General features: G+C 40.0%; 1 protein-coding gene across 1 annotated transcript in view; it reads left to right on the plus strand.

Moving 5' to 3' along the window:
• Positions 1-27280, plus strand: part of RABGAP1L (RAB GTPase activating protein 1 like) — a 668700-nt gene that overhangs the window by 516644 nt on the left and 124776 nt on the right. The window contains 1 exon segment of the mRNA XM_044004805.1: positions 10005-10133. Coding sequence (XP_043860740.1) covers positions 10005-10133 — 129 coding nt within the window.

Here is a 27280-nt window from a genome sequence, read left to right on the forward strand (position 1 = left end):
GTTCTACAATTCCTAGGTTGCAGATGACAATACTATTGAGATGATGCCCATTTAATACTATTCTCATGTACAAATTAATTTATGCGGTGAATGTAAAAATAATGTTTTAGATGAATTTTTTTTATTATTGAAGGTCTCCAATCCAAGAGGGTCCATATTAATCCAAGAAACTCAACTTGAATATTTCCAAGCATTTCCAGTAACTGTCCTGTCATGTCAGAGATGTTTGCCTTTAGTCATTCTGTGTTCTCATAAAATCAGTCGCGTGCTTGCGACCAATCTTTTCAACATGCTGAAAGGCTTGGGAACATCCTGGCACTGCACAATATCATTAGCTTTACACAAACAGTTCAGACACAGGGTGTGTCATTCCTGCTGCTTCTTCAAGGCTTAGTCCTTGGGCTTCTGTCTCTGCTCCATCATTTGCCCTTGCACCACCCCTCCAGCTGGTTCAGTGATCCAGCAGGGAGTGGAGCATCTTGCTAAAAATGCCCAGTATAATCTTCGACTATTATTCTTGTTATTAGAAAGCAGGAGGGAATGAAGGTCAGGGTTTTCTCTGGCAGTCTGTCTGATTTTTTCACTCAGCAATCACATGTTAAGAGGAGCTAGTTCATCTGTCTGCGGGTTTAGGCTTCAACAGCATAAGCTGTCAGACTAACATTGATTGAAGGTGGACCGGGAGGGGGAAGCGCATCTGTCCAATGGCTGGCTCGCCATTGGCTTCTTATTACAGCATTCTCCCCTGAGACACACCCTGCATGCTCATTCACCTACCTCCTCCTCCTCCTCTTCTTCCCTCCCCTTCTTTTCCTACCCCTTCATTACTGATTCACAGCGAGAGGCAGCAGCAGCAGCAGCAGCAGCAGCAGCAGCAGCCCTGCTTGTCACGAATCAAGGATTGCAATGAGCTCATCCTTTTCTCCTCGCAGCCTCACAACTGCCCTAGCTTTCTGGCTCCTGCTGCTGCTGTCTGCTCACTTATACACAAACACACACATGCATACACACTCACACCCTAGGCCCTGCTAGGTGGCTTTGCCATTTTTGTTGTTGTTGTTGTTGTTTTTTGTTTTTTAGATCTGTACTCTCGTGCACTCACTCTTGGCTGTTTTCTTAGCTTCACTGGCTCTCTCTGTTTTATATTTAGATCAACGTTTGCTTTTTGTTTTGCTTTGCCAATCTACTTCGGGGCTCCTGAACAGTGGCTGGCTGGCTTTTATGGTGGCTAATCAAAATGCTCTCCTCAAGACGTTAGCTGGCAATTCCCACCACACTCAGGCGTGTACAACATCCTCTAGGGGGGACCTTAGATTGTCTCCCTTCCTCCTGTAGTTCTTCAAATTGTGGATAGAGAGACCAAGTCTTCTCATTCTGGATACTTACCTCTTACTGCTCATGGAAGAAGGGGTGCCCTGTCCAACCCCAGCTGCTAAGCTCACACCTCCTGTCAAAAAGTCCCAGGACATGCACGACGAGAGGAGCAAGCTGGTGAATGAGTACGCATGCCGAGTGCTGGAACTTCTGGGGATGGGGCATCGCCTGTTTGTGCCACGGCTTCTGGCGGTGAGACCACTTTTTATTGAACTTCATTTTTAGGAAATCTGTCCCCTTTTTTGCCTAGGAGAATCCCCTGCAACCCTGGACGAGGCTTTGGGTTTCTTCGTTTTCTTCTTTTTACCCACCCTACCTTGAAGGAATTGCTGAATGGCCATTATCCTTCTGGCTGAGGACTGCCAAGGGGCCCCCTCCTGAACCTGGTCCATGCCACTCCTTAATTGGCAGGAGGGGATCATAGCTCAGGAGGGCTGTATCCCAAAGGCTATTTGCTTAGAGCATGGACTCCTCTTCCTGGGTTTAACTCCATGTTAGCAAGTGTATTTCTGTGGTTTGCTACATTAGATGATAAAGCAGAATGCACCCAAGCTTGAGATGAGGAGTTCTGTTATTCATGTTATCTAAAAGATGAATTTAAAAGCCAACATTATAACCAGTCATCTGAACCAGTAACATCATAGGTTGTTTTCCATTTAATCATTCTATGTGGTTGCTAACTTGGATTTCCATTTTTGTATAGGGGGAAGAGGGGGGGAATGAATGTCTAAAAATACCTGGGCAGGAAATAGTTAAAAGATTTTTTTATCTACAGGAACAACTGAACTGAGGATCTTTGGAATGGTCTGAAGATGATATTTCACAAAATGTACTGAGAAGTCTGACTTGCTTATCAAACTCATATTGCCAAATAAGAAGGAAAAAAAGCATACACCTTCCTACCCACAAAGAGTTAAATTTAAGTAGTAGCAATCAGTGATGCAGGATTATTACCCACTTCTCCTCAGTGGTTTGGTAACTACACCTTGCCACTGCTCTGTCTGGTCTATGGTAGTTCTACACCATTATTTGGTAATTGGACCAGAGGAATTGAGTCTGCCTATTCTGCATGATAGAGCTCAGTAGGCTTCCAGATTGTTAGACTTCTGTTATTTTGGAATCCTTTCACTCCTAGAGTTATTTTACTGAATTTCACCCATTTTTCACTCCCCCACCCACCCGATCTTGCCTTTAATTTACCTCTGCCCTTCCCTTGTCTTCCTTGCTCTGCAGCTCTGTAGGTAGATGACTAACAAGCATGCTATTATATTTATTGAAAGGTCTGTTTACCAGGATACTGTACCTTGTATATCTGGAGATGGGGACACTTGGTTTAATTCTCAAATTGGACAATTTTAATTCATTTTAATTCAGCAAGCATTTGGGATACCCCTTATATGCAAGGAAGACTCTGTGCTCTATTTTCTCGTGTTGGATTTTACCCAAGATGTGTAATTCTGTGTTCATGTATGCAATAAATAAAAAAAACCAGTTTGTGTAGTCTTCTGCCCAGCTCAGATCCCCACTGGTCAGTTAAATTTCTGTTTTCATGAACTTTACTTTTATAATTAAATAGGGGACACAGATTCATTGTTTTATTAGGGGAAAAAATTTAAAGAAGCATCAGGAAAAATACCTTTGCCACTTGAAAGTTTAAAGTTGTGAAAATCCAACAAATTTTTGTCATTCGATGGTGGGGAAGTGTTAGTATTTTGGTTCTCGTTATATGTAACCATCTTCTCAAAAAGTATTTAAACTTTATGATCCAATGGTCTTTGATGATAGCTCTCCAGGAAACAGAAGGTCCTCCTCTCATTGCTTTGTGTATTTTAAGATGTTGTAAAGTAAAACATAACTTGATAGCTGAAGCTTCCCTCATGTTGGTATCTGCCTTAGGGATAAAAACTTTCTCTAGTTAGCATCAATGAGAAGTAACTTTCTGTAGAGCACAGTTTGGGTTTCGGTCTGTTGCTTTCTGAAGGAGGCCCATTCACATCCCATTTTTTAGCCACATGGGGTTTGTCATCACCAGTTTGGGATATTGTAGTTGTAACATCCATTTGGACCTTTGGGGTTTTGACACCACCAGCCTGGGGAAGAGCTACTTGCTGCTATCACTTCATATGAAAAGCTTATGGGGAAACATCTCTAGAGCTGGGCATCTTCCAAATGGGAGAGCCATGTTCCTTTTCATATTGGAATCACGTGTGTAATACTTAGGAACATGACTTTGGTTTGGGGTATATTGTTCCACTGACTGAGTTGTTGTTCTCCATAACCTATGCCAGTAGGAAGTTCAGTTGTTCAGCCTCGTCTTATTGAACTGGCTAATGATGTGGGAAAAACCTGTGAGGAATCTTGCTACATGCAGCATTGCAGTCTCTCCGCCATCAATCAAGAGGGCACAGACTCAAGTTTTTAGACATTTACAATGACTCTTTACATTTTCAGTCATATTTTGAACATGAATGGGGAGGGACTAAAGCACACTGGGGAAAAAGCCTAGTTAATTACTTGAAGGAACCCATTCACTTTTTTTTTTCTTTCTTTTTTTTTTTTTTTGCGGGGCAATGGGGGTTAAGTGACTTGCCCAAGGTCACACAGCTAGTAAGTGTCTGAGGCCGGATTTGAACTCAGGTACTCCTGAATCCAGGGCCGGTGCTTTACCAACCCATTCACTTTTGAAAAACTAGAAGGGCAAGTTTAGATTGTTAAAAAGCAGCATAGAATGATGGGGATTTATTCATGAATGAAGAAATGTACTATGAATTTGTAACTTTGAACCCTGTTCATTATTTAACATTGGAAGTATCCTATCACAAATACACTAAATTCTTGTATGTGGCTAAAGAAGATAACAATAAAAAGGCTAACTTCCTTTTTAGACAGAAACCTTAGATTTGAGATTTCCGTGTATTACTTTTTAGAAATGTGGCAAATGATGGCTTTTAGAAACCACTTATAAGGAAGTTAACACTAGATATTCTTCTTCATAAGGGAAGGATCCTGTGGGCAGACTCACCAAACTGTATATTGCTGCCAGGTAATAAAATTTTAAAATAACAACAGCATCAAACACCACCACTCAACCTCCAAATCCAAAGTTCTACCACCTCTACTGTTGTCCAAACAACTCCCGAGATGCTCACGGGGTTTGGGATAGGCCTGTTCAGAAGAGAAACTGGAAGTGTCCAAGACTGAAGGTTACACTATCCTGAGTTAATTCGTAAATCAGTTTTTTGCAAAATTTCATTTTAAAGGCATTTGATTGTGGGGAGGGGATATAAGATAGAGTGGCTCATTACTTAAAGGGAATCCGGTGGTGAAACCTGTTGTGAAACAGTATTTTTGCAAAGTGAATAATGACCTCCTATCTCTCTGATAAATATAGATTTTCATAGATTGCATTGGTATAAAATGGTGTATGCCTGCATGTCTGTGCCATCTCATTTTAGACAATGCTCTACAAATGAACCATGAGAAAATTAACACCCTTCTTGCCATCTCTTGCTCCTTTTGAATGCTTTCTACTTCTATTTATAACATATCACAGTGACATAGAGCCATGCTATCTTGTCTACATTAAGGACTTGTCTTAGGCCTGGCACATAGTAGGTATGGGATAATAATAAATGCTTATTGACTGATTGCTTTCATATGTAATTTTGACTTAAATACAGGAAAGGGTAGCATTTGAGACCTTCATTGTTAATTGCTTCATCATATCACCATTTGATGCCAGATTAGTGAAAAGTTTCTAATTAGCTGCAAGAGCAAACAGAGCCCTTGATACTGTAAAAAGAGTAAATAAACATTTCTCAATTACTTTGACTTTCCTGTTTTTCCTGTTGAAGTTTTCAAGAGTATGGGAACAGAAAGAGGGTTATTAGAATCTTCTGTCTATAGTTTTAAAGTATGGCCAGACTAGTGCTTTATTCCAAAATCATAATGGGCTTTTTCAAGGGATAGAAGCAAATTATTGGGTTATTTTTCTTCCTCTAACTCCCTTAGTTCCCGTTGGCATCATCTTTTATTAGCATTCTTGAGCAAATAACAATAATTTGAAAAATGGAGAAATGAGTGGGCTACCACTTTTTTTTAATGTTAGAGTACAAATCCATACAATAAAAACGTTCCCTGGGTGCTGTCCTGAAGAAAATGTAGACAAACCCTAATTTTTGTTTTTCTGTTTGAAGAACATCCTGTTTGGTTTTAATCAATTTTCCTTCCTGTGGTGACACTAACTAGAAAACAGTAATGCAAGAATCAACATAACCTATTTGAGTTTAGTCATTTGGTTACTGAAATATTGGTCTTCATGTTTTGAGGGATATATTTTATTGTTTGTTTGGGGGTTTTTGTTTGTTTTTTATTTACTTATTTATTTTAGTTTTCAACATTTGTTTAGATAAGATTTCAAATTTCAAATTTTTCTTCCTCCCTCCCCTTCTCCCCCCCTCCCCATGACAGTTGGTAATCTGGTATAGGATATATATAGATATAGATATATGGATATATATGGATATATGGATATAATAACATTAAACACATTTCCGCATTAATCATGTTATACGAGAAGAATCAGAGCAAAAAGGAAAAACCTCAAAAAAGAAAAACAACAGCACCAAAACCAAAAGAAATAGTATGGTCCAATCAGCGTCCATATTCCACAGTTCCTTTTTTTTTTTCCCCCTGGATTTGGAGAGCCTTTTCCATCATGAGTCCTTTGGAACTTTCTTGTACTGTTTTATTGGTGAGAAGAATCTAGTCTATCACAGTTGATCAGTTTGTTTGGTTTTTTGCAGGGCAATGAGGGTTAAGTGACTTGCTCAGGGTCACACAGCTAGTAAGCATCAAGTGTCTGAGGTTGGATTTGAACTCAGGTCCTCCTGAATCCAGGGACAGTGCTTTATCCACCGCACTACTTCATTGCCCCATATCCATTCTTTATCTTAGATTGTATGCCAATTTAGGTAGCTCAATGGTAGCACAATGGATAGACTATTAGGCCTGGAGTCAGTAAGACCTGGGTTCAGATTCTGTCAGACACTTAAGGAGCCATATGACCCTGGGAAACTCAACCTCTCAGCTTAGGTTTCCTCCTGTGTAAAAGGAGGGTGATAAAAGCTTTTATTTGGCAGGGTTATTACAAAGATTAAATGAGATATCATATGTAAAGCACTTTGTAAACTCTAAGGTGCCACATAAATGACATCTTCATCCTTATCCATATTCTCTCCTCCATTCAAATGTAAATTCCTTGGGGTCAGTGCCTGCTTTTGCCCTTTTTTCACATCTCTGGTACCTCACACTTAGTACTTAATAAATGCTTGTTGATTGATTAGGTCAGAGTGCTGTTATTTTTCTGAGCCTTAGCTTAACAGGTGAAATGAGTTCCAGACAATTTCCTTGTGTTTCTTTTTCCACACTCTACCTATAGTTGGATGGATTTATAATGTCATTGGTGTGCTTACTTCCTCCACTAGTGCCCCTGTACCTTCACAAGCTATGCGATTCTTATTCATATCTTTGTATAAATACTCCCTAGAACAACCACCAAAGATGCTCTAGACTCTACCCTGGTTCCTGTAATGTTTTCAGGGCTTCCATGGCTGCCAGCCGGTCACCTGATTTTTTTCTCATTCTCACTGAATTATAGGTCTACCTGCTTTTCTTTTAAAATATAAAAATCACTCTGACTTAGCTTGCTACTCTACTTTAGATTTTATAACCCCTTATTCAGACTGACATATTTATTTGATGTCACTTTATTGAATATTTGGTAATGTATCTAAACTAATAGAGAGTAGTTTATTAAAGTATGACTTCTATAAAGGATAGGAGGCACCTCAGATACACACCAGGTTGGAACATGGAAAGTTAACCCCTTATAAAAAATTTTTTTAGGTAATTATAGTACACAGTGACAATACAATTTCAGAGAGAGAGAGAGAGAGAGAAGGGAGGGAGATAGAGTGAGCAAGCATTTATTAGTGCTTTGTGTCAGGCACTATGTTAAGTACTGGAGATACAAATAATATATAGCTGAGGAGGTAGGTACTGTCGTGGCTAGAGTGGCAAGCCTGGACTCAGAAGGCCTGAGTTCAGATCCAGGCTCTGACATTTACCTGGATAAGTCACTTAACCTTTGTTTGGCTTAGTCTCTTCATCTGTAAAATGGGGATAATAATAGCGCCTATCTCCTAGGGTTGTTGTGAAGATCAAATGAGATAATTATAAAGCACTTAGCAGAGGACCTTCGATGTATAGGTGCTAGTTATCCTTGTCATTGTCGTCATTGTCACCACCACCACCATCACCATCATCATCTAAAAGCAAGCAAGACGATTTTTACCTTTAAGGACCTTACGTTTTACATGGGAAAAATCAATAAACACATAAAAGAGTGATGCAAAGTGGGGCAGGGAACATTCTGTGCAGAAGCAGGGTGTGGTGGTCATGTGGTAGGGATGTCCAGGAAGTGTCTTGGAGGGCTTGGGTCCTAGGTAGATAAGGCAAAGGCTCAACTATTCAAGCCCTTGGGTGATGCCCAAGGTTTCATGGTGGGAGGGAGAAAATTAAAAAGAAACAGCGCAAGAAAGAACCTAAAAAGCAGGGCTCTAGCCTTTCTTTTTTCCTAGTTTCTTTCCTCTTTCATCTGTTTTTTGCACCTACATCCCTGGGTTGTTGTGAGGATTAAATGAGGTAATAATTGGACAAACAGCAATTCGATTGGAGGTGGAAGAGTAATGTCTATCAGCAGATAGGCACTGAAATAGTGGTAAAGGGGTTGTTCTAGAGCCTTACATTTTTTATTTCTTTTATTTTTTCATTCATTCATCCATTCAGTCATTCATTTGTTCATTCACTTATTTTCTTCCTTCTTCCTTGGCAGTCATGGTTAAGTGACTTGTCCAGGGTCAAACAGCTAGTATCTGAGGCCAGATTCAAACTCAGGTACTCCTGATTCCAGGACTGGTGCTCTAATCACTGCACCACTTAGCTGCCCCCATTCCTTATATTTGCCTGAAGAACAAATCCCTCTGGGCATAATGGACTACGGGATATGTGTTGTATGGGAATGGAATGTGGATGCCCAAAGCAACTTTCAAGATATTCCAGAGGCTGATATTTTGATTAGAGAGGTACTCTATGGTGCCAAAGTTCAATCAATCCAAACTACATTTAGTGGTTGCCCCAGTGATGGCTTCCAAATGGGATGTTGCAGAGGTAACGTCCAAGACAGTCCTAACACTCTCCCCACTACCTCTGTGTCCTGCCACGAGCAAGGAGCTGCTGAGAAAGATGCAAGATCAAATGAGCTTAAGCTTCATTTTCTATGACCACCCCCATTATTAGCTCTGTTCTCTGATTATAGGATTAGAGACTTGATCTGGTTGCTTATGAAATCCTGCCCAATATTAATAGCAATTGAATTTTTATTTGTTTCAATTTAATGTTACCGTAAATTGAAATGGAGGTTGGGGCAGGGGGGCAGGAATCCAGAGGAATTCAATGGGAAGAGTAGTAGGAGCCAGGCTACTGGATACAGGAACACGTCTGCCTTTTTTAACATTCTCTCAAACATAGGTTTTAAGGGTAGTACATTTTACTGTGCTTATAATGAAATTAAAATGACAAAAAATTTTAACATAGCATATAATCTTATGGTACCCAGTCTCCATGGTTTTTATTTTTTATTTTTTTACTAATTTTTTTTCTTTATTAACAGTTAGCCATTGACTACCTAGATGACTATTTTCTTTTGACTTATATATCCTCCATTTAAACCTTAATTTATATTCACACCATTTGAAATAAAAATTACTTATTATCTTAAAGAAGCACTTTCAATATTAAACTATAGAAGCATGTTTTCCCCCACTAGGTGTAAATTTTCTATAATTAACTTAGCAGTAAGGTTTAAGTCTGATTGATTTACTTCCACAACCATTTTCCTAGCATTCTAGGGAAAGGTTACTAGACATTGGGTAGTTTTCTTTTTTGTTTTGTTTTGTGGGGCAATGAGGGTTAAGTGACTTGCCCAGGGTCACACAGCTAGTAAGTGTCAAGTGTCTGAGGCCCGATCTGAACTGATCTGATTCTTCCTGAATCCAGGGTACCACTTAGCTGCCCCCCATTGAGTAGTTTTCTAAATCTCCTCACCCTTTGTTTTGCCTGTTTTTTAATTTTCCAAACTTCTCAATAAAGGCATTCCAGAAGGACTGGGATCACCCTGGTTGCATCTTCCCACCTCTTCATAAGAGCACCCTGAAAAAACCCACCAAAAACCCAACGTTAGAGATTAACCTTAAAATACCAAATTCCTCTTACAAAGGCTTTTTCTTGACTCCAAGCTTGTGTCAGGGTAAACTGTCCTAACCTTCATGTGTCATAGGACAGGCATGTCAATTAGTTTGAGCCCTCTCATGTATGTCTCCTTCAAATGGGATTTCTGGCTTTCTGCAGTCAATTTTATCTTATGGCAGAGAGGATGTTTGTATTTTCCCACCTAAAGAGTGGGTTTAGAACCTTTTCAACATTGTATTCAGAAAAAAAAACCATTGTATTCAGGCAAATATAATCATCTTTATGAATATAAAAAAATATCATGATTTCCCTTGTTACAGACATCCAAGGAGGACCTTCTGCAGGCTGACTTCGAAGGTGCTTTAAAGTTTTTCAGAGTCCAGCTTCCAAAGAGGTACAGGGCAGAAGAAAATGCCCGGAGATTGATGGAACAAGCATGTAACATTAAGGTAAGATGCCTCAGTTTCATTTCCCAACTTTCACATGCAGTATGTATTTACTGAATAAAGGTGGAATTTGAAGAATGAAAAGAGATATTAGTTAGTTCCTTTGCAAGTTGCTGGGTTTTGACTAGATTGGTAAAAGAAAAATGTGACATTTTGCCTTGGTTTTCTGGTGGTCTGCTTTTTCATCATAGGATATACTTTTTTTAGAGCGAAGGATATATCTCATAAAAACATTTAGGTCTTTAAAGAGATTTCTATCAGGTTGGTGGATATATAGTAGCTTTTTGTGAGGGACAGCAGGTCTAGCTAGTGACAACAGAAAATCAAAGACATACCCAATAGGTTAGGGCCTTGAGTGGGCTGCCGTGATGGTGGTGGTTACCATAGCAGCAGACTTGATATTCCACTTTCACCATCTGGCTTAACGGTGTTCAGGGCAACAAAAAAGAGCATGACTATGTAGTTCTTCCCTCTCTGTGAAGATCTAAAAAGGTTTGAGCACCTAATCATCCCACCTCTGGCCTTCATCTGTCCCATATGCAGTGAAATTATTGCAAGCGTATTGAGTGAGGAAAGCCAATTAAATTTAAAAACATATACACACACTAATATTTTAAACCTGGGCTAGTGTGGGTTTCACATCTTTATCTGTCTTGGTATTTGGAGTATTAAATGAAAATGAAGATGAGAATGAATTCCTCTAATCAGTGATGTTCCTGCCTTGAACTTTAAAATGATGAGACCTCAAGATCTCACCCAGGCGTGCCCCTCTGCCTCTAAATAAGATGTGCTTAAACTTATACTATATAGATTTTTCCATTTACCTGTTATACATTCCATGCGATTTAAAAAAAATAATGTATCATAGAATGTTAGTCCTTAAAGGGACTTGTAGATCATCTAACTCTTATTTTACCATCCAACTTTACACAGACTTGGTGATGTTTTATATGTGTATATAATACCTACCTGGGGCGCGTGTATGTAAACATGAACATATCTGTTTGTATCTACACACACAAAGGATGTCATGTAAATCTTAGAAAGTCAGGACCGTGGGACTTTTGCATCTCCCTATACATGTGCAGTGGCATCTCACATGAGCCCTACAATTTGGGTGTGTGTCAGCTACTTAATTTCCTCTCAAATCAAAGAAATATCCTTTGTTTCTAACAATTAATTTATTGCACATTTCAGTTAACCACTTTTTATCTTTAAGTCTTTAATAATACTGATGGTAAACCACCACCACCACCACCACCATCATCATCACCCTAGCCTGTGAAGTTCTAATCCAGATCCTCTGTTCAGTCCTCTAAAGGCTTCCTGTAGGTCTTTTGACGTTAGGACAGACCCACTTCCCTTTTCTGATTGTACATTTTCTGGGTAACATCTTCTATGCTACTTTTTGCATGCAAATTATCATCAGCAAAATACTGCAACCTGTGTCTGCCTACCTTATGCCTCTCAGTTGCTTTTTGGGTCATCTGTAGTTTCAGTTCTAGGGGGGCAATGAAGAATATCATGTGGGACAAATTAAAGCATTTATCTCAAAAGTGAAATGGTGGGAAATAAAAGACTACTGGTAAAAAAAATTTTTAAAGGCATATTTTCAAAGGAAAATTTTCCCCCCAAGTGATAGAGGATTAAAGAAACTAAAAAGCCAGGAATGTGTATCCAAGATAGCCAGAGCTGCAGGGGACTGCTTTTTCATAGTAGAACTGATGAGTCTTTAAAGGGGGCAGAGGTAGCCAGGGATTGCCAAGTGAGAAAAATAGGATTCACAAGAAGCAGAAATAGTAAATGTTGTTGAACAGACTCAAAATATGGTTTGAAAACGCCCAAGGTAGAAGCACTACATGAAAGCTAAGTAATTTAATTATAACCAATCATAAATAGGATTTTTGTGGTTAGACTTTTCCCCCAAGGTATTTGCAGTACTTTCCACAGGTTATCTTCTTTTTACATGTAATATCCACAAAAGTTGGTCAAATGGGGAAACCAGGACAGCCTGGAAGCTCTGTCTCTTGATATTTTCCTTGATTATGTGAGATCTGGCTGCCTCAACTTAGAGAAGACATCAAAGGCAGAAGAACTGCAGTTAATAAGGGAAGCAGGTATGTAGATAAGAGGAAGAGTCAGATTTTACCAACACAGTGGTATCTGCTAGTTATTTTAAAGAGATGATGGTTGTTTTATGAGAAGGGGATGCATGGTAGACAGGCAGAGAGTCAGAAGACCTGAGGTCTAGTCCTGGCTCTGATAACCAACTTCTGACCTGAGGTAAGTCACTTAATTTCTTCAAGTCTGTTTCCTCATCATTAAAATAAGGATAATCATGACTACAGAACCTATTTTCTTCTCTTGGTAAAAGCATTTCTGAGCAAAGTAAGTCTTGAAAAATCTTAATTAGTAAATGAAAACAAATATTTCCACCTAAAGATTTCATGTTTGAAAGATTTTTTAGTGATAACAGAAGGCATTTGTAAAGAGGCAGAGGAGAATCCTAATTTCATCAGGAAGTTAGAAGGTGGACGGTGTAACCAAGGAGGAAGGGAAGAAAAAACCATAGAATGTTTGTAGCTGTGAAGAGGCCGCAGCCAGCCTTTTGTGCTCCCAGGAATAAAGACTGTGGATCCACAGGTGTATCACCAGGAGGAAAAATTACACAGTACTGGTCAGAGGAAGAAGAGGAGCAACAGGGGGGAGTCTGACTCACTTCAGAGAGCTAGGGAAGCAGCCACTTGTTGACCTGACATGAGCAATAGAGGTCTGCTGCCTTCCTGGAGTGTGTATAGAATATATGATAGAGGGTTTCCCAAGCCTTGTCAGAACACAGACTAGTACTTACTCCTGATGCATTATGCAGGGACAGATGTGCAGGAGCCCAGGAAGCATTGTTAGGAAATTCTTGGCAAGAAATAGAAGATCTTAAAGACATAGGTATTGTTTTCATTGCTGCTGCTAATTGAAAGGTGGAACTTTAGAAGAGGTCCAGTTTGAGGAGTAAGTAGCTAGTTTATAGGATCTTGGATCCAGAACTAAAAAGGATCTCAGTGGCCATCTAATCCATCCCCCCCACCCCACCACCCCACCACTCCCACCCCATCCCCGTGTTTTACAAATAAGGAAAGAGATCAGAGAGCTTATAATTTGCTCAAGGTCACATAGGGAATAAGCATCAGGGATTGGACTTGAACCCAGGCTCTCTGACTCCAGAGCCAGTATTCTTTCTACTGTACCACATAATCTTGGGAAGAAGATGGCATCTGAGAAGAGCAGCCAGATGTTTGCACCGTAGCTTAAAACACAGTAACAGTGCACTCTTAACCAGGGTTAGGGTGAAACTAGGGAGGGGATTATAAACATATTGTTGCCTTATTACTTTCCCAAACATCACTTTAACCTGATGGTGAAGATAAAATGGTTGAAAGGTAACCCCTAATTACTGAAGGAAGACTCTAAGAAGGTGGAGAGTATCAGATAATAGAGAGAACGAAGAGGGAATGGGATGGGGAAGGGCAGCATGGTGCCACACTTCCTGCCATTCTTATTCCTTGCCCTACTCTGAAGATGTATTCATACGGGAACATCTTATCAAGAAAAATTCCAGACCCTGTTGTTACTACCTAGTTTCTCTCATTGTCCACAGGATAGTTTAACCTTATTGGGACCTGTATTGATATTGTATTGATTGGATTGTATATTATATTGTATTGGTACAGGAGAATCCTATTTATGAAAACTCCCTCCATCAATTGAATTTGGGAACTTTTTTCTAATTATGGTCTTAGAGACTTTCCCAGGGCTCTGTAGTGAAGTTAAATCATTTGCCCATAGCCACAGAACAAGCATTTGACTTGGGTCTTCTTGACTCGAAGGCCCTCTTTCCACTGTATCCCACTGTCTCTTACTTTACAATTACAGGATAAGAATCCTTTCTGAGGGTGGGTCAGCACAGTTTGGTCTTACCTCTACACAAATCACATTTTTAGCAAAAATTATCTGGAAATGTAATAATTCCTCCTAATCAGGCTCTTTGTGTCTATATTTGTAAACATGACAGTGTATTTATTTGCTGATGACTTTCACACTGTGGGTAAAACAGAAAGTTGAGAACATTTTGACTAAAAGCAATTTATTTTACTATTAATTTCTTTTTGATGGCTGTCATTTATTGCTCGTTTTTGTTAATGTGTGGAAACAAGAATGTATTCTCCCAAGCTTCCTTGGAATTAGCAGTGAGGTCACACAAAAGCTTTTGTTTGAGTCCATAGCTCTCAAATTGGTCTTTGCTTTTCAGAACTTAAAAGATGTGTTTTTGATGAGCCACATCTTGTGTTATTTTCTCATAAATAAAGATTGTTGCTATTTGGGGTTGTGACTGCAGTCTGGTACCTTTAGTTTAAAGCTTCATAATCTTTTGGAATGCAAATATTTATGAAGTCACAAACAGGGAGAACATGGACATTTCACTGTTAGCCAGTTGCCAAGTGAACAAAGAGCAGATCTATGGGTTTGGACATAAGACATTTGTATTACCTCCTTTTTCTTCTAAGCCTCAGCCAGCATTCATTAATTCTCAGTACTTTGTGAGAACCGGGGCTTCTTTTTGAGAAGACAGATTAGAAAATGTCTCACTTTCCTTATGAGAAGAGTGAATGCTTTGTTATATGGATGAATAAGGCAAGCACTAGGCCTTTCCAGACTTCACCAACCCTGTGCAGTTATTCAGAAAACTGGGTACTAGGCCTCTCCCCTGTGTATGCACTTTAGCTTTGGTAGACTCTAAATAATCAACTCTCAATATGACTATCTTCTACTGTGTTAGGGTGTCATTATACCTTCTTCAGCCTTTTTAGTGATCTAGTTTATTCTGTTAGAAATTTTTTCACATCAACCTAAAATAGGTAGACTAGATATTGATCATTTATTCCTGGAACATTTCTCAGGTGGGAAATTCTTTTTTCTTTTTTTTTAACAAGGATTGACTTCATACTAAAGCTTATATTTAGCTTTCTTGTAACATCGTAGGCTTGCTTATGAACCATTTTGACTTGCCCTCAAATATCTCTTCTCGATTTCTTGTTGCTTGCTTTACCAGCCACCATTTTCCTAGACTTACCCTAACTTGCAATATCAGGGGCCACCTCAGTGAGCCTTGCCACCCCAGTCTCCTGGATTGTGATTCTTCAATATCACCCTGCCTTGGAAATTAACTTCTTACTCCCAGGCCTGATCTATCTGGACAAATGCCTTTTGGGACTGGTTTTTTTTCCCTGCCATTCTCAGTTCTTTTTTTGTTCCATCCGAAAGATCACATCCAGTTTGTAAAAGTGGTGCCCCACTCTATATGAATACAATCCATGGCATAAAACTGAAGGAGATAAACTAGTATGAAAATTGATCCCACAATAGAAGTCCTTTTATATGTGTGAGGGAAAAATATCAAAGCCACATGTACAAAATGAAACCCTATTTAATTTAGATGGTTATCACTGTCTTTGGATTAATTGAGCTCTTGGACCCTTTTAGTACTTAACTAGTAAGTAAGTCTCACACACTCAAGTTTCCCAAACCTTAAAATAAAAACAACAGCAAAAAATAATAAGCTTCACTTACCTACCTTCTCCTTCAGTTGGTCAGTTGACAAACATTTCTTAAATACTGTGTGCTAGACATTGAAGTAAGCTTTGAGGATAGAAAAAAAAGAGCCCCCCCCCCACAAAAGAATCAAAACAAACAAAACCAGACACTGCCCTCACAGTGCATATATTCTGATAATGGAGACATGTAAATAACTTGGTCCATAAAAATATGTTCAAGTAGTTGGGATATGTTTCTGAGAGAGGAAGCAATAGCTGGTGACCTTCAGGAAAGGCCTCCTTTGAGCTGAGTCTTGAAGAAAGCCATGGAAACCAAAATGTGGTGGTGATGATGAGCTGGGGCAAAGCATTCCAGGAATGGGGGATGGCCACTGGCAAGGTACAAAAACAGATAGGAGATGGAGATAGCTAGCTTATATAGTTCATGAATAGGAGGGGAGAGGACAGCTAGGTGGCACAGTGGATGGAGCACTGGCTCTGGAGTTAGGAGGGCCTGAGTTCAAATCCAGACTCAAACACTTAACATTTACTAGCTGTGTGACCCTGGGAAAGTCACTTAACCCCAATTGCCTTAAAAATCCAGGGCTCTCTTGGTCCCAGATGGCTCTGGAGGAGAGAGTAAGGCTAGTGACTTTGCACAGCCCTTCTTCTCTTAAATCTAATTCAGTGCAAGTCATGACATATGTCGTTATTCTCTTCTAGAATGAAAGGCAAACAACAAAATGACAAAAGGAGGGAGAGAAAGATATCAGAAATATGGAAAGGGCAGAAGGGCACAGGTTATAAAGAACTTTAAATGGTTAACAGAGGAATATATTTTATTTTTATTGTTATGTTTTTTACATCTTTTTAAGAAAAATTTAATCTTAAAAATATTTTATTATTTTCCAGTTACATGTAAAGATAGTTTTCAACATTCTTAAATTTTATAAGATTTTGGGTTCCAAATTTTTCTCCCTCCTCCCTTCCCTCCCCCCTCCCCAAGACAGAAAACAATCTGATATAGGTTATACATGTACAATCACATTAAACATATTTCTGTATTAGTCATGTTGTCAAAGAAGAATCAGAACAAGAAGGAAAAAACCACAAAAAAAAAAAAAAGAAAAAAGTAGAAACATTATGGTTCAATCTGCATTCAGATGCCACAGTTCTTTTTTCTGGATGTGGAGAGCATTTTCCTCATGAGTCCTTTGGAATTGTCTTGGATCACTGTATTGCTGAGAAGAGCTAAGTTCATCACGGTAGATCATAATATAGTGTAGCTGTTACTATGTACAATGTTTTCCTGATTCTGCTCACTTCACTCAGCATCAGTCTACTTAAGTCTTTCCAACTTTTTTCTGAAATTTGCCTGCTCATCATTTCTTACAGCACAATAATATTCCATTACGTTCATATACCACAATTTGTTCAGCCATTCCTCAATTGATGGGTATTCCCTCGATTTCCAATTCTTTGCCACCACAAAGAGAGCTGCTATAAATATTTTTCTACATGTGGGTCCTTTTTCCTTTTTTATGATCTCTTTGAGATACAGACCTAGTAGTGGTATTACTGGTTCAAAGGTTATGTACAGCCCCATAGCCTTTGAGCATAGTTCCAAATTGCTCTCCAGAATGGTTGGATCAGTTCACAACTCCACCAGCAATGCATTAGTGTTCCAATTTTTCCATAGCTTCTCCAACATTTCTTATTTTCCTTTTTTGTTATATTAGCCAATCTGATAGGTGTGAGGTGGTACCTCAGAGTTGTTTTAATTTGCATTCCTTTAATCAATAGTGATTTAGAGCATTTTATTTTCATATGGCTTTGATTCCTTATCTGAAAACTGCCTATTCATATCCTTTGACCATTTCTCAATTGGGGAATGACTTACATTTTTATAAATTTGATTTAGTTCCCTAAATATTTTTAAAATGAGGCCTTTATCACAAACGTTGGCTGTAAAAATTGTCTCCCAACTTTCTGCTTACCTTTTAATTTTGGTTGCATTGTTTTTGTTTGTACAAAGACTTTTTAATTTAATGTAATCAAAATCATCCATTTTGTATTTCATAATATTCTCTACCTCTTATTTGGTCATAAATTCTTCTCTTCTCCATGGATCTGAGAGGTAAACTATTCCTTCCTCTCCTAATTAACCTATGGTATCACCCTTTATATCTAAACCATGTACCCATTTTGACCTTATTTTAGTGTACAGTGTAAGATGTTGGTCTATGCCTAGTTTCTTAACAGAGGAATTTTTATTTGATCCTGGTTGTCATATGGAGCCACTGGAGTTCAAGAGGGGTGATGTGGTCACAACTCTACTTTAGAAAAATCAGCTTGGGAGATTGGGTATATGGAATTAGTGAGACAAGTGTCATGGATGACACCAAGGTTTTGGGTCTGAGTGACTGGGAGGATGGTGGTGCCCTCCCAGTAAGAGGGAAATTCAGAAGGGTTGAATGGTTTCAGGGGAAAGAGGATGATATTTGTTTTGGTAATTTTGAGTTTGACAAACCTATAGGATATCCAGTTTAAGATGTTCAAAAGGCAGTTTGTGAAGCAGGTCTGTAACTGAGGAGAGAGATTAGAAATCTATTTATCTGGGAATCGTCCGTGTAGAGATAATAACTCAACCAGTTAGAGCTGGAGATCAGCATATTGCCATATTACAAAGGGGGGGCCACATGGAAGTAGAACATTTGTGGCTGGTGACCAGATTCAGGGTATGGCCATTTCTGTGGAGCTGAGGTCGAATAAGGGAGTAGTTCATGGGAATGAAGTAGATTGAGGAAGAAGTTAATGTATTTGAGGGGGCATTCACATGTATAAGGGTGAAGAGAAGAAAAAAGATGCTGAATCCCACACTGAACTCATTGGGGAAGGAAGGAGAATGTCCTGGGGGTTAGTAGATGACAGCCAGCAGGATCTCTCTTGGATGATGAAATTGAATAGTGGGCATCCCCATGGAAGCCTGGCTGCTGAGTGATGGGGGGAACAAGGAGTATTCCAATTCCCCCACTTCAGCCAGTGCATTCAGGGCTATGAGGAACACTGCAGAAGCACTGACGAGGGTGATAGCGTGCAGTGTGATCAGGAGTGAGCCAGCTCTTAGCAAGTAGCAGGAGATGGAAAAAGTAAGAAAAGCAAAATGTTGAAGGAGAAGGCAAGTTTCTTACCTATTGAACAGCCATCCTGGAGAGCCCAGGGGACGAGCTGGGTAGATCTGGAGTGAGTGGAGCATGTGGAGTGTGTGGTTCAGAGAGATAGGAGTGAGGGTGCAGGAAGTTGGGGGTGTGGAACAAGGCTTCTACTTCTGGGGCTCAGTGTTCGTGAGGACTGGGATGGGGAAAGCATAAGGGAGTGGGAGTATGCTAACATTGAGGAATGAGTCCCAACTGACTATCTGCGGCTGGAGAGAAATCCATTGAGGGAGGGAAGTAATTAGACTGCTCAGAGCCAGGGAGGTCCAGCTTAGTAGAAGTGTACAATGAGAACCAGGAGGCCTGATTCACAGCAGGAAAGATCAGCCAAGGGTATGGCCTAGGGGATCTTGTTAAGAGGCAGGAACTGGCTGTTGAAGGTGGGTTAGGTCTGGGAAAAGCCTCCAGAGAACTGGTGCACTCTCTGGGGCAAAGAGGCCAGAGGGGTTGGACTAGAATGATCAAATCTGACATAGGGTTCCCTAGGCAAAGACAGAATCCAGGAAGTGGTTGGCTCGGATCCAGGAAGCATAGAAGGGCAAGAATATCCAGGAGGAGTAGGTGATCATTGGTGTCAAATACCACAGAGACATCAAGAAGGATCCAGACAGAGAAAAGCTTGTTGGCTTGGTCAATTAAGCCATCGTTGGTAACTTTGGAGAGGCCAGTTTCAATTTCAGTTTCAGTTGAATGAATCCAAAGACGTGGTAGAGCATGATAGTGGTCAGGCGACCAGCGGGTAGATGGCTTAAAACTATATCTTTTGTTCTGGTTCCCCTGACCACCCCAATTTACAAGTAGCCATTTTAAAATAGCAATAGCAGGAAGTCAGACTGCAAAGGGGGAGCTAGAAGTCACATACAGATCAACCCAAAGATCGAAGGAGGATAATTTGCAACCTGTCTCACACATTAGGCAAAAATTACCTCCCGGTAATGTGTCCTAAGTCAGGGAAAGACATCCAGGCTTTGCTCTTAGGGTCCTTTGGTCCTATGATTTGTAAATCTCAGATGAGTTCCAGACATCCTCATTAAGACCAGCAGAACACCAAATATTACTGATAACTTTGAAATGATGTGGATATATTAATGAGCCCCAAGGTGGCACAGATAAGAGTTAGTCTTCCCCTGAAAACTCTATAAAAATGAGACCTCAAACTCCTACCCTTACCCCTGCCCCCTAGCCCTCTTCCATCTCTATTGGGTCCATGCTGCCTCCCTTCACTATTCCATCCCCCTGTCTGCTGCCTGCCTCTGTACCCTTTGTATCACTTGTCTTTGTACACTTTGTACCTGTTTGCCCCAACGCCCTCTGCAGTTATTAAAGTACGATTGCAGCCTCACTTCCCACTGCCATAGAGGTTTTTCCTGGTAAATACCCAAAGAACTGGGTGTGTCTGCCCCATTTCATCATTTCATAAATTAATAAATGATTCATAAGGCCAGAAGCCAGACTTCAGAGAGTTTAGAAAAGAATGTAGAAGAGGATGTCAAGTAGAGATGACTTTAAAATTTGGCCTGTAAGGGAAAGAAGGTATAGATATGGGGTGAAGGCCGGAGGGGATGGTAGGATCAAGGGGGAGACCTGGGCATGTGTGCAGGTAGCACAAAGAAGCCAGGGCAGAGGGAAACTTCAGCCTTCCCTTTCTTTCCTTTAAATTTCACTTCACTAGAATGGCATGTATAATGAATTGAATTATTTCATATGTTTGGGGAAAAAAAAAAAGAACCACAAAAAACCATGACCACCAATCATTCTTGCCCAGGTTCACATACCTATTAAATGGGACTGGATTTGAACTGAGGACTTCCTTAAGTACAGCAGCCTATTCTTTAGACAACTTTGCTCCTGAGGAACATGACCAGCCATTTGATCAACAATTTACAATAAGTAAATAAACATATTAGAGTATGTGCTCATTGTTGGGGGGGGGGGCGTAGTTTGTTTATTTTTTCTAATAGTGATAGACGATCAAAGGAGTTTGAAGACGACTAGACTAGATGACTGATAGGTCCTTTCTAATTCGGAGATTCTGATTCTGTTAGCTTGTTTTTATTCCACCACCCCTCTCCCCAGTTCTCTAGTAAGCTTCTTTTCTCGAGGTTAACCAGTGGCCACATCCCATCGCTCTTTCTAGGACCTGATTCTCCTTCACCTCCTCCACCTCCTCCTCCACCACATCCATTTCTCCCATGTTTTCCGGAAAGCTTCATTCTCCGGCTTCTAGTACCCTACATAAGCTAATGGGATTTTCTTAGTCTTTTTTTTTTTTTAACTCATTTCTCTTCCCTCCTAAATGGAATAATTTCTTTCTTTTTTGAAGAATATGGGGGCTAATAATTCTCAGGGTGATGTCAGACTCAGCAGTATCTCGCCCATGTAGAACAGAGAGGATTTGGGGCTTTACAGTCTCTCCTGAAAGTGACCTCATAAAGTAAACTAGAAGATAACCCCTCATGAAGTGGTTAGTAATCCAGGGAGACGGCAAAGACTCAGCCAAACCTGTTGATTTACATTCTGATTTCGAGTTTAGTCCCATGTCTTCTGAACCATCAGAGTAATTAAACACCAAAGCAAGCTAGCAAGAGAAATTTCCATCACTGGAAAGCTTTAAGAATAGATGAGGCATCATCTATCTTAGTTTATAGACTAATTTGCTCAGAGGCAAGAGGATTAATTATATGACCTGGAAGCTCTGTCATTATGATTATATTATTGAATGATCATCCTTCCATCATTTAATTATTTTTTAGCTTAGTAGAGTCTCCATTTTCCAAAGTAAAAATGGCTGTGATAAAATTGAAGTGAAAGCTATTTGACACCCCTTTCTTGTTGATATTATTATACTGGACAGCATGGGAATTGTAACGATTGGAATAACGCCACCTGCTGGATACTTACTGTAGAGGAGTTCTGCCCATGAAGGGAAGGTCTTTGAGGGCAAGACCAGGAGTCAGGAAGTGACGCGGGCTAGTGGGAGGAGGAAGGAAGAGACTGGCGCTCAGTCTCGCTCTCTTTCCTCTGGACTCTGGCGGAGAGCGGAGCTAGAAATGTGCTCTCCCTTTAATAGATAGGAATCTAGGCCTTTCTCTCTCTCTTTACCAAATTCTTATTCTCCTTAATAAATGCTTAAAAGTCTAACTCTTGCTAAAGCTTATAATTTATTGGCGACCACTCATTAGATATTTTAGACAGACTAGCTAGAATTTTAACCCTTAACAGAATGATATAAGAAGCAGGAATACTGCTCAAAATGATGCTAATACCAATTATAGCATCCTCCTAAGTTCCCAAGAGGGGCAGCTATGTGGCACAGTGGATAGAGTGCTGGGTTTGGAGTCAGGAAGACTCATCTTTGTGAGTTCAAATCTATCTTTAGACACTAGCTTGTGTGACAGGTCATTTGTGGGCAAGTGACTTGACCCTATTTGCTTCAGTTTCTTCATCTATAAAATGAGCTAGAGAAGAAAATGACAAACCATTCCAGAGTATCTTTTGCAAAGAAAAAACCCAAATGAGGAAACAGAGTCAGACATGACTGAAAAACGACTAAATGACAACAACAAACACAAAGTTCCCAAGAAGTTGAATCCAGTTGTATCTTGGCATTCCTTTTGTGGGCCACTTGTGGCCTAGGTTTTTGACACTTCTGGCATGTAAAATCACCTTAGAATCCCAACTTCTCATACTTTCTCATAAATTTAAACCAGGACTAGGAACAAACATTAGGGGCATGCTCAGACAGTTGAATATTTAAGTTGCTTATGCGTTGTTTTCATTAAACTTTAGTGGAAGCCATCTGATTCAGCTGAATACTCTAGGCATGGTGGTAAATATATCAGTCAGCTGTCATGGTCAGTGATGCAGAATGGAGGCTCTGAATGGAGAAGGTTTGTTGCAATGTGGTTTAAAGGTCATTAGGCCAATAGCAACAAAAACAACAAAAAAGAGGAAGTTGGATCCTTTAGGAGGAAAAAAGGAACAAATCAACCAAAGGATAAGCTGCCTTGTATTTCTGGGTTTGAAATTTTGTTTGTTTTAGGAGCCAGTGTTAACTTTCACTTGTTCTGTGAATGCCCCAACAATTTTGGCTCTTTAATCAAAGTGGCACAAACAGTTCCCATCTTCTAATGAGATTTGGGTAGGAAGGAAGCATGTGGACCAGCATAGCAAACTGGTCAAAGTAATTAATCTCATTAGTCATCAATCATAAGGTCAAGAACCTATTAGCATCTCCACTCGAATATGCTGGCCATCACAAGCTAAATCTCATCTTTCCCCCTGTAAATCTGCACTTATTTTATGACCATCCTTCCCAATAACCCAGAATCAAAACCTCACATATTTTTATTGTAGTGAGGTATTTGTGGTTAAGTGACTTGCCAAGGGCCACACAGCTAGTATGCATCAACTGTCTGAGGCCAGATTTGAACTCAGGTCCTCTGACTCCAGGGCTGGTGCTCTATCCACTGCGCCATCTTAGCTGCTTCCAAACTTCAAGTATCTTTTAACTTTCTCTTTACTCTCCACTACATTGCTAGATTATGTTAATTATATTGTTGTTATTCAGTCATTTCAGTCACGTCCAACTTTTCGTGATGCCATTTGGGGTTTTTCTTGGCAAAAGATACTCTGGAATGTTTTGCCATTTCCTTCTCTAGTTCATTTTACAGATGAGGAAGCTGAGGCAGACAGGCTTAAGTGACTTGCCACATAAGCTAGTAAGTATCTGAGGCCAGATTTGACTTCAGGTCTTCCTAACGTTGCACCGCCTAGCTGCCATGCCGATTATACTTCTACCCTATTTCTTATATCTGTTCCTTTTGCCACACTCCCTGACATAGCCCTAGTTCAGGCCCGCTGTCCCCTCTTGTCTGTACCTGTGGAATAGCCTCATCTCTATCTTCAGACTATCTTTCTCCATATACTCCTGGGTTCAGTGTGGTGCACATAAGCCTTCAGGCAGCTGCTGCAGACGGAGCCTGGTGTTTTGCAAAAAGAACAAGACTTGGAGTCAGGGACAGGGCTCAGATTGAATCTTGTGTTTCTGATCAATGGTAGTGAATGACCTTGGGCACAAGGCCTCCCTGGGCCTCGGTGTTCATATGCAGAAAATAAGTTGGGTTGTTCTGGGTTATACATAATATCTTTTATGGCTCCGAATCCTCATGTTTGTTTCTGGCAATGATATCCCCCCTTCTCAAAAACCTTCAAGGGACCATTACATATAGAATAATGTAAACTTTCTTTAACCTAGCATTTAAGAACTTTCACAATCTGGTTCCAACCTGTCTTTCCAGCTGTTTTATTCATGACTCCCCTTCTCCCATTGAGCTGCAGCCAGACAGGATTATTGGCTGTTTCTAGATCATGCCTTGTCATCTCCCACCACTGTGCCCAGGGCAACCCACATACATGAGTGATGAACTTGTGCTTGCTTAAAATATTCTTCTTTTAGGCTCAGCTCTGTTGCCAAATTCTCCATAAACTCTTCCATGATCTTACAACCCCCCCCCCTTCCCCAAAAAGTGTTTTTCCTTTCAAATTTATCTGGAAGACTTGGTCCTGCCTACACTTTCCCCTGTATTATACTTCTTTCTTTTTTTCTTTTCTTTTCTTTTCTTTTCTTTTCTTTTTTTTTTTTTTTTGGTGAGGCAATTGGAGTTAACTGTATACTTATTTCTGTACCTGCTATTTCCCCTTCCCCAGGAGTTTATGCCCTCCTTGAGGGCAGACACTGGCATTTTTCATCCTAATAAGTAGATGAATAATAAATGTTTGTTGAATTTCATTGAATAAGAACAATTTTCAAAATGTATCTCCCTAATTGTTCAATTGGGAAATTTTATTATTAAGATTATAGGATCATGGGCAGCTAGGTGGAGCAGTGGATAGAGCACTGGCCCTGGAGTCAGGAGTACCTGAGTTCAAATCCGGCCTCAGACACATAACACTTACTAGCTGTGTGACTCTGGGCAAGTCACTTAACCCCAAGTGCCTCACTAAAAAAATTTAATTAATTAATTAAAAAAAAAAAGATTATAGGATCAAGGTTTAGAGCTGGAAGAGATCTTCAAGGTCATCTAATCCAAACCCTTCATTTTACAGATCAGGAAACCGAGGCCCAGAGACATTGTGTCTTGCCCAGGGTCACACAGGTAGTAAATAGCATGGCCAGAATTTGAACCCGGGACCTCTAATTTCAAATTCCGTGTTCAACCCATTGAACTATGCTTCCTCCCAAATTAATGTTGACCCCATTTACTCTGCTTTTTCTGAAAATAACTTTAGACTTTGCCCTTTACCATTTTCATGCTAGCAAGTACAACTAGGAGAGCCTTTTATGGTTTATATTATTTAAAATGAAATCTGATAAGAATGATTCATCTTCACCTTTATCTGTGTCTGTCATGGAATGCCCTGAGTCAACTTCACCTATTGGAAGAGCTCCTTGTATTTTTAAATCATAGTCATCAACGTTGCATTTCTTAAATGGTCTGCTCTGTGTTCAGCACCATGCTGCATTCTGGCACTACAAATACAGAAATTATGTCATTCTTGCCTTCAAGGAGTTTGCATCCTGATGGTGGGAGACACCATGTACACGTGTAAATACATCTGGACTATATACAACATGAATGCAAGGTAACTTGGGGAGGGAGAGAACTAGGATCAGTTAGGATCAAGAGAAGCTTCATGAAGAACTTGGTGCTTGAACTGAGTCTTGAAGGAAAATGGAGTGTTTAAGAAGTGGATGTGGTAAAGGCATTCCAGACATCAATCAGGAGCAGCTAGTGCAAAGGCATGGAGATAGGAGCTAGTGTTGTATGTGAGGAACAGTAGGAAGGGGGAGTAATATTTTACAGTATTCTTAGAAGGGTGGATTGGGGCCAGGTTGAGTTAAATTCCAAGAAGAATTTATATTTTATCCTAAAGGGAACATTTAGTAGGGGAGTGACATGGTAGATCTTTGAGTTAGAAAATTATACATGAGGAAAGCAAAACTTTATCCTTTTTCCTAATAAACAGGAATCAAATGAAGTGATATCCCATAAGACCTAACCCCTAGAGCCTTTTTTTCTTTTAGATCAGTGTGGTATTTTGTTGGTGAGGACAGGGAGAAGATTGTGGGAAATCTATTCTTTTTCAGTACTGGGCAATAAAAAAAGTGGAGAGGACAGCAAAAAGGAGAAAATCTAGTACTTTATCCTTATTTAAATAAAAAAACCTAGATTACAATGACAGTATTTTATGTAATAGCATTATTAACAAATTATTGATATGCTAGGGATACTTGCATTGGTCAAAACTTGCTTAAGGGACATTTGTTACTATCTAGAGGAATCCCACTAATGTCATGAGGTGATCTAGATGAGTGGTCAGGAAGTGATCATTGGATCAGGCTAGCTGTGTACTGTGATCCAAATCAAGCTCCCCCATTGCCCTGGGTGGGAGATGTCAAGCCTAGCTCTAGCATTCACCAGCCATCCCTTACACCTGTTGTTGTACTTGCCACCATCACTGTGGTAAGCATGGGGGAGTGATGGGTAGAGACGATGGATATATGACTACCCAGCTCCTCTCTGCCTATATCTTTTCTGTTCCCATATGTTACTGCCCCACTGTGGTCCATCTACTCCCTGCTCCTCCTCCCTTGTACTATAGGCTCATAGAGTAAAGATGGAGGTGACAACAGAGGCCTCCTAGTCTAACCCTTTCGTTTTACTGATGAAGATACTGAGGCCCAGGGAATTTAAGTGACTTGCCCAGTCACAAAATAGTGAGTATCTGAAGTCCCTAGTCCACTCCCGCTGCTGACCACCATAAATTTGCCTTCTGCCTTCTGAAGCTGTATAGCTGATTTAAATTTCAAAGTATTGGCAGTAAATGTTTTCCTAATATTTCTTTTTCTTTATATTATTTTACCTTCATCTTTCTCTTCCCATCCCTCATTCCCCCTAAAACTGAAAATCATTTTAAAAAATTAACCAGTATCGGACTTTGGTCAGTTACATTATCAAGTCCATTGTGCCTCAGCATGAGCACATTAAAGGATACCAACTATATTTGATCCCAAAAGTGATTTTTTTTTTTTTTTAGTGAGGCAATTGGGGTTAAGTGACTTGCCCAAGGTCACACAGCTAGTGTTAAGTGTCTGAGGCCGGATTTGACCTCAGGTACTCCTGACTCCAGGGCCGGTGCTCTATCCACTGCGCCACCTAGCTGCCCCCCAAAAGTGATTTTTAAAAGTGATTTGTGTCTACTTGAACTTGCTGAGGATTTACTGTACCAATTGCTGGCAATAATGAAGACGATTGATCTTCTACAGGCCAAATTCCTATGACAATAA

The sequence above is a fragment of the Dromiciops gliroides genome, chromosome 4 (genome assembly GCF_019393635.1).
Source record: "Dromiciops gliroides isolate mDroGli1 chromosome 4, mDroGli1.pri, whole genome shotgun sequence".
NCBI lineage: Eukaryota > Metazoa > Chordata > Mammalia > Microbiotheria > Microbiotheriidae > Dromiciops > Dromiciops gliroides.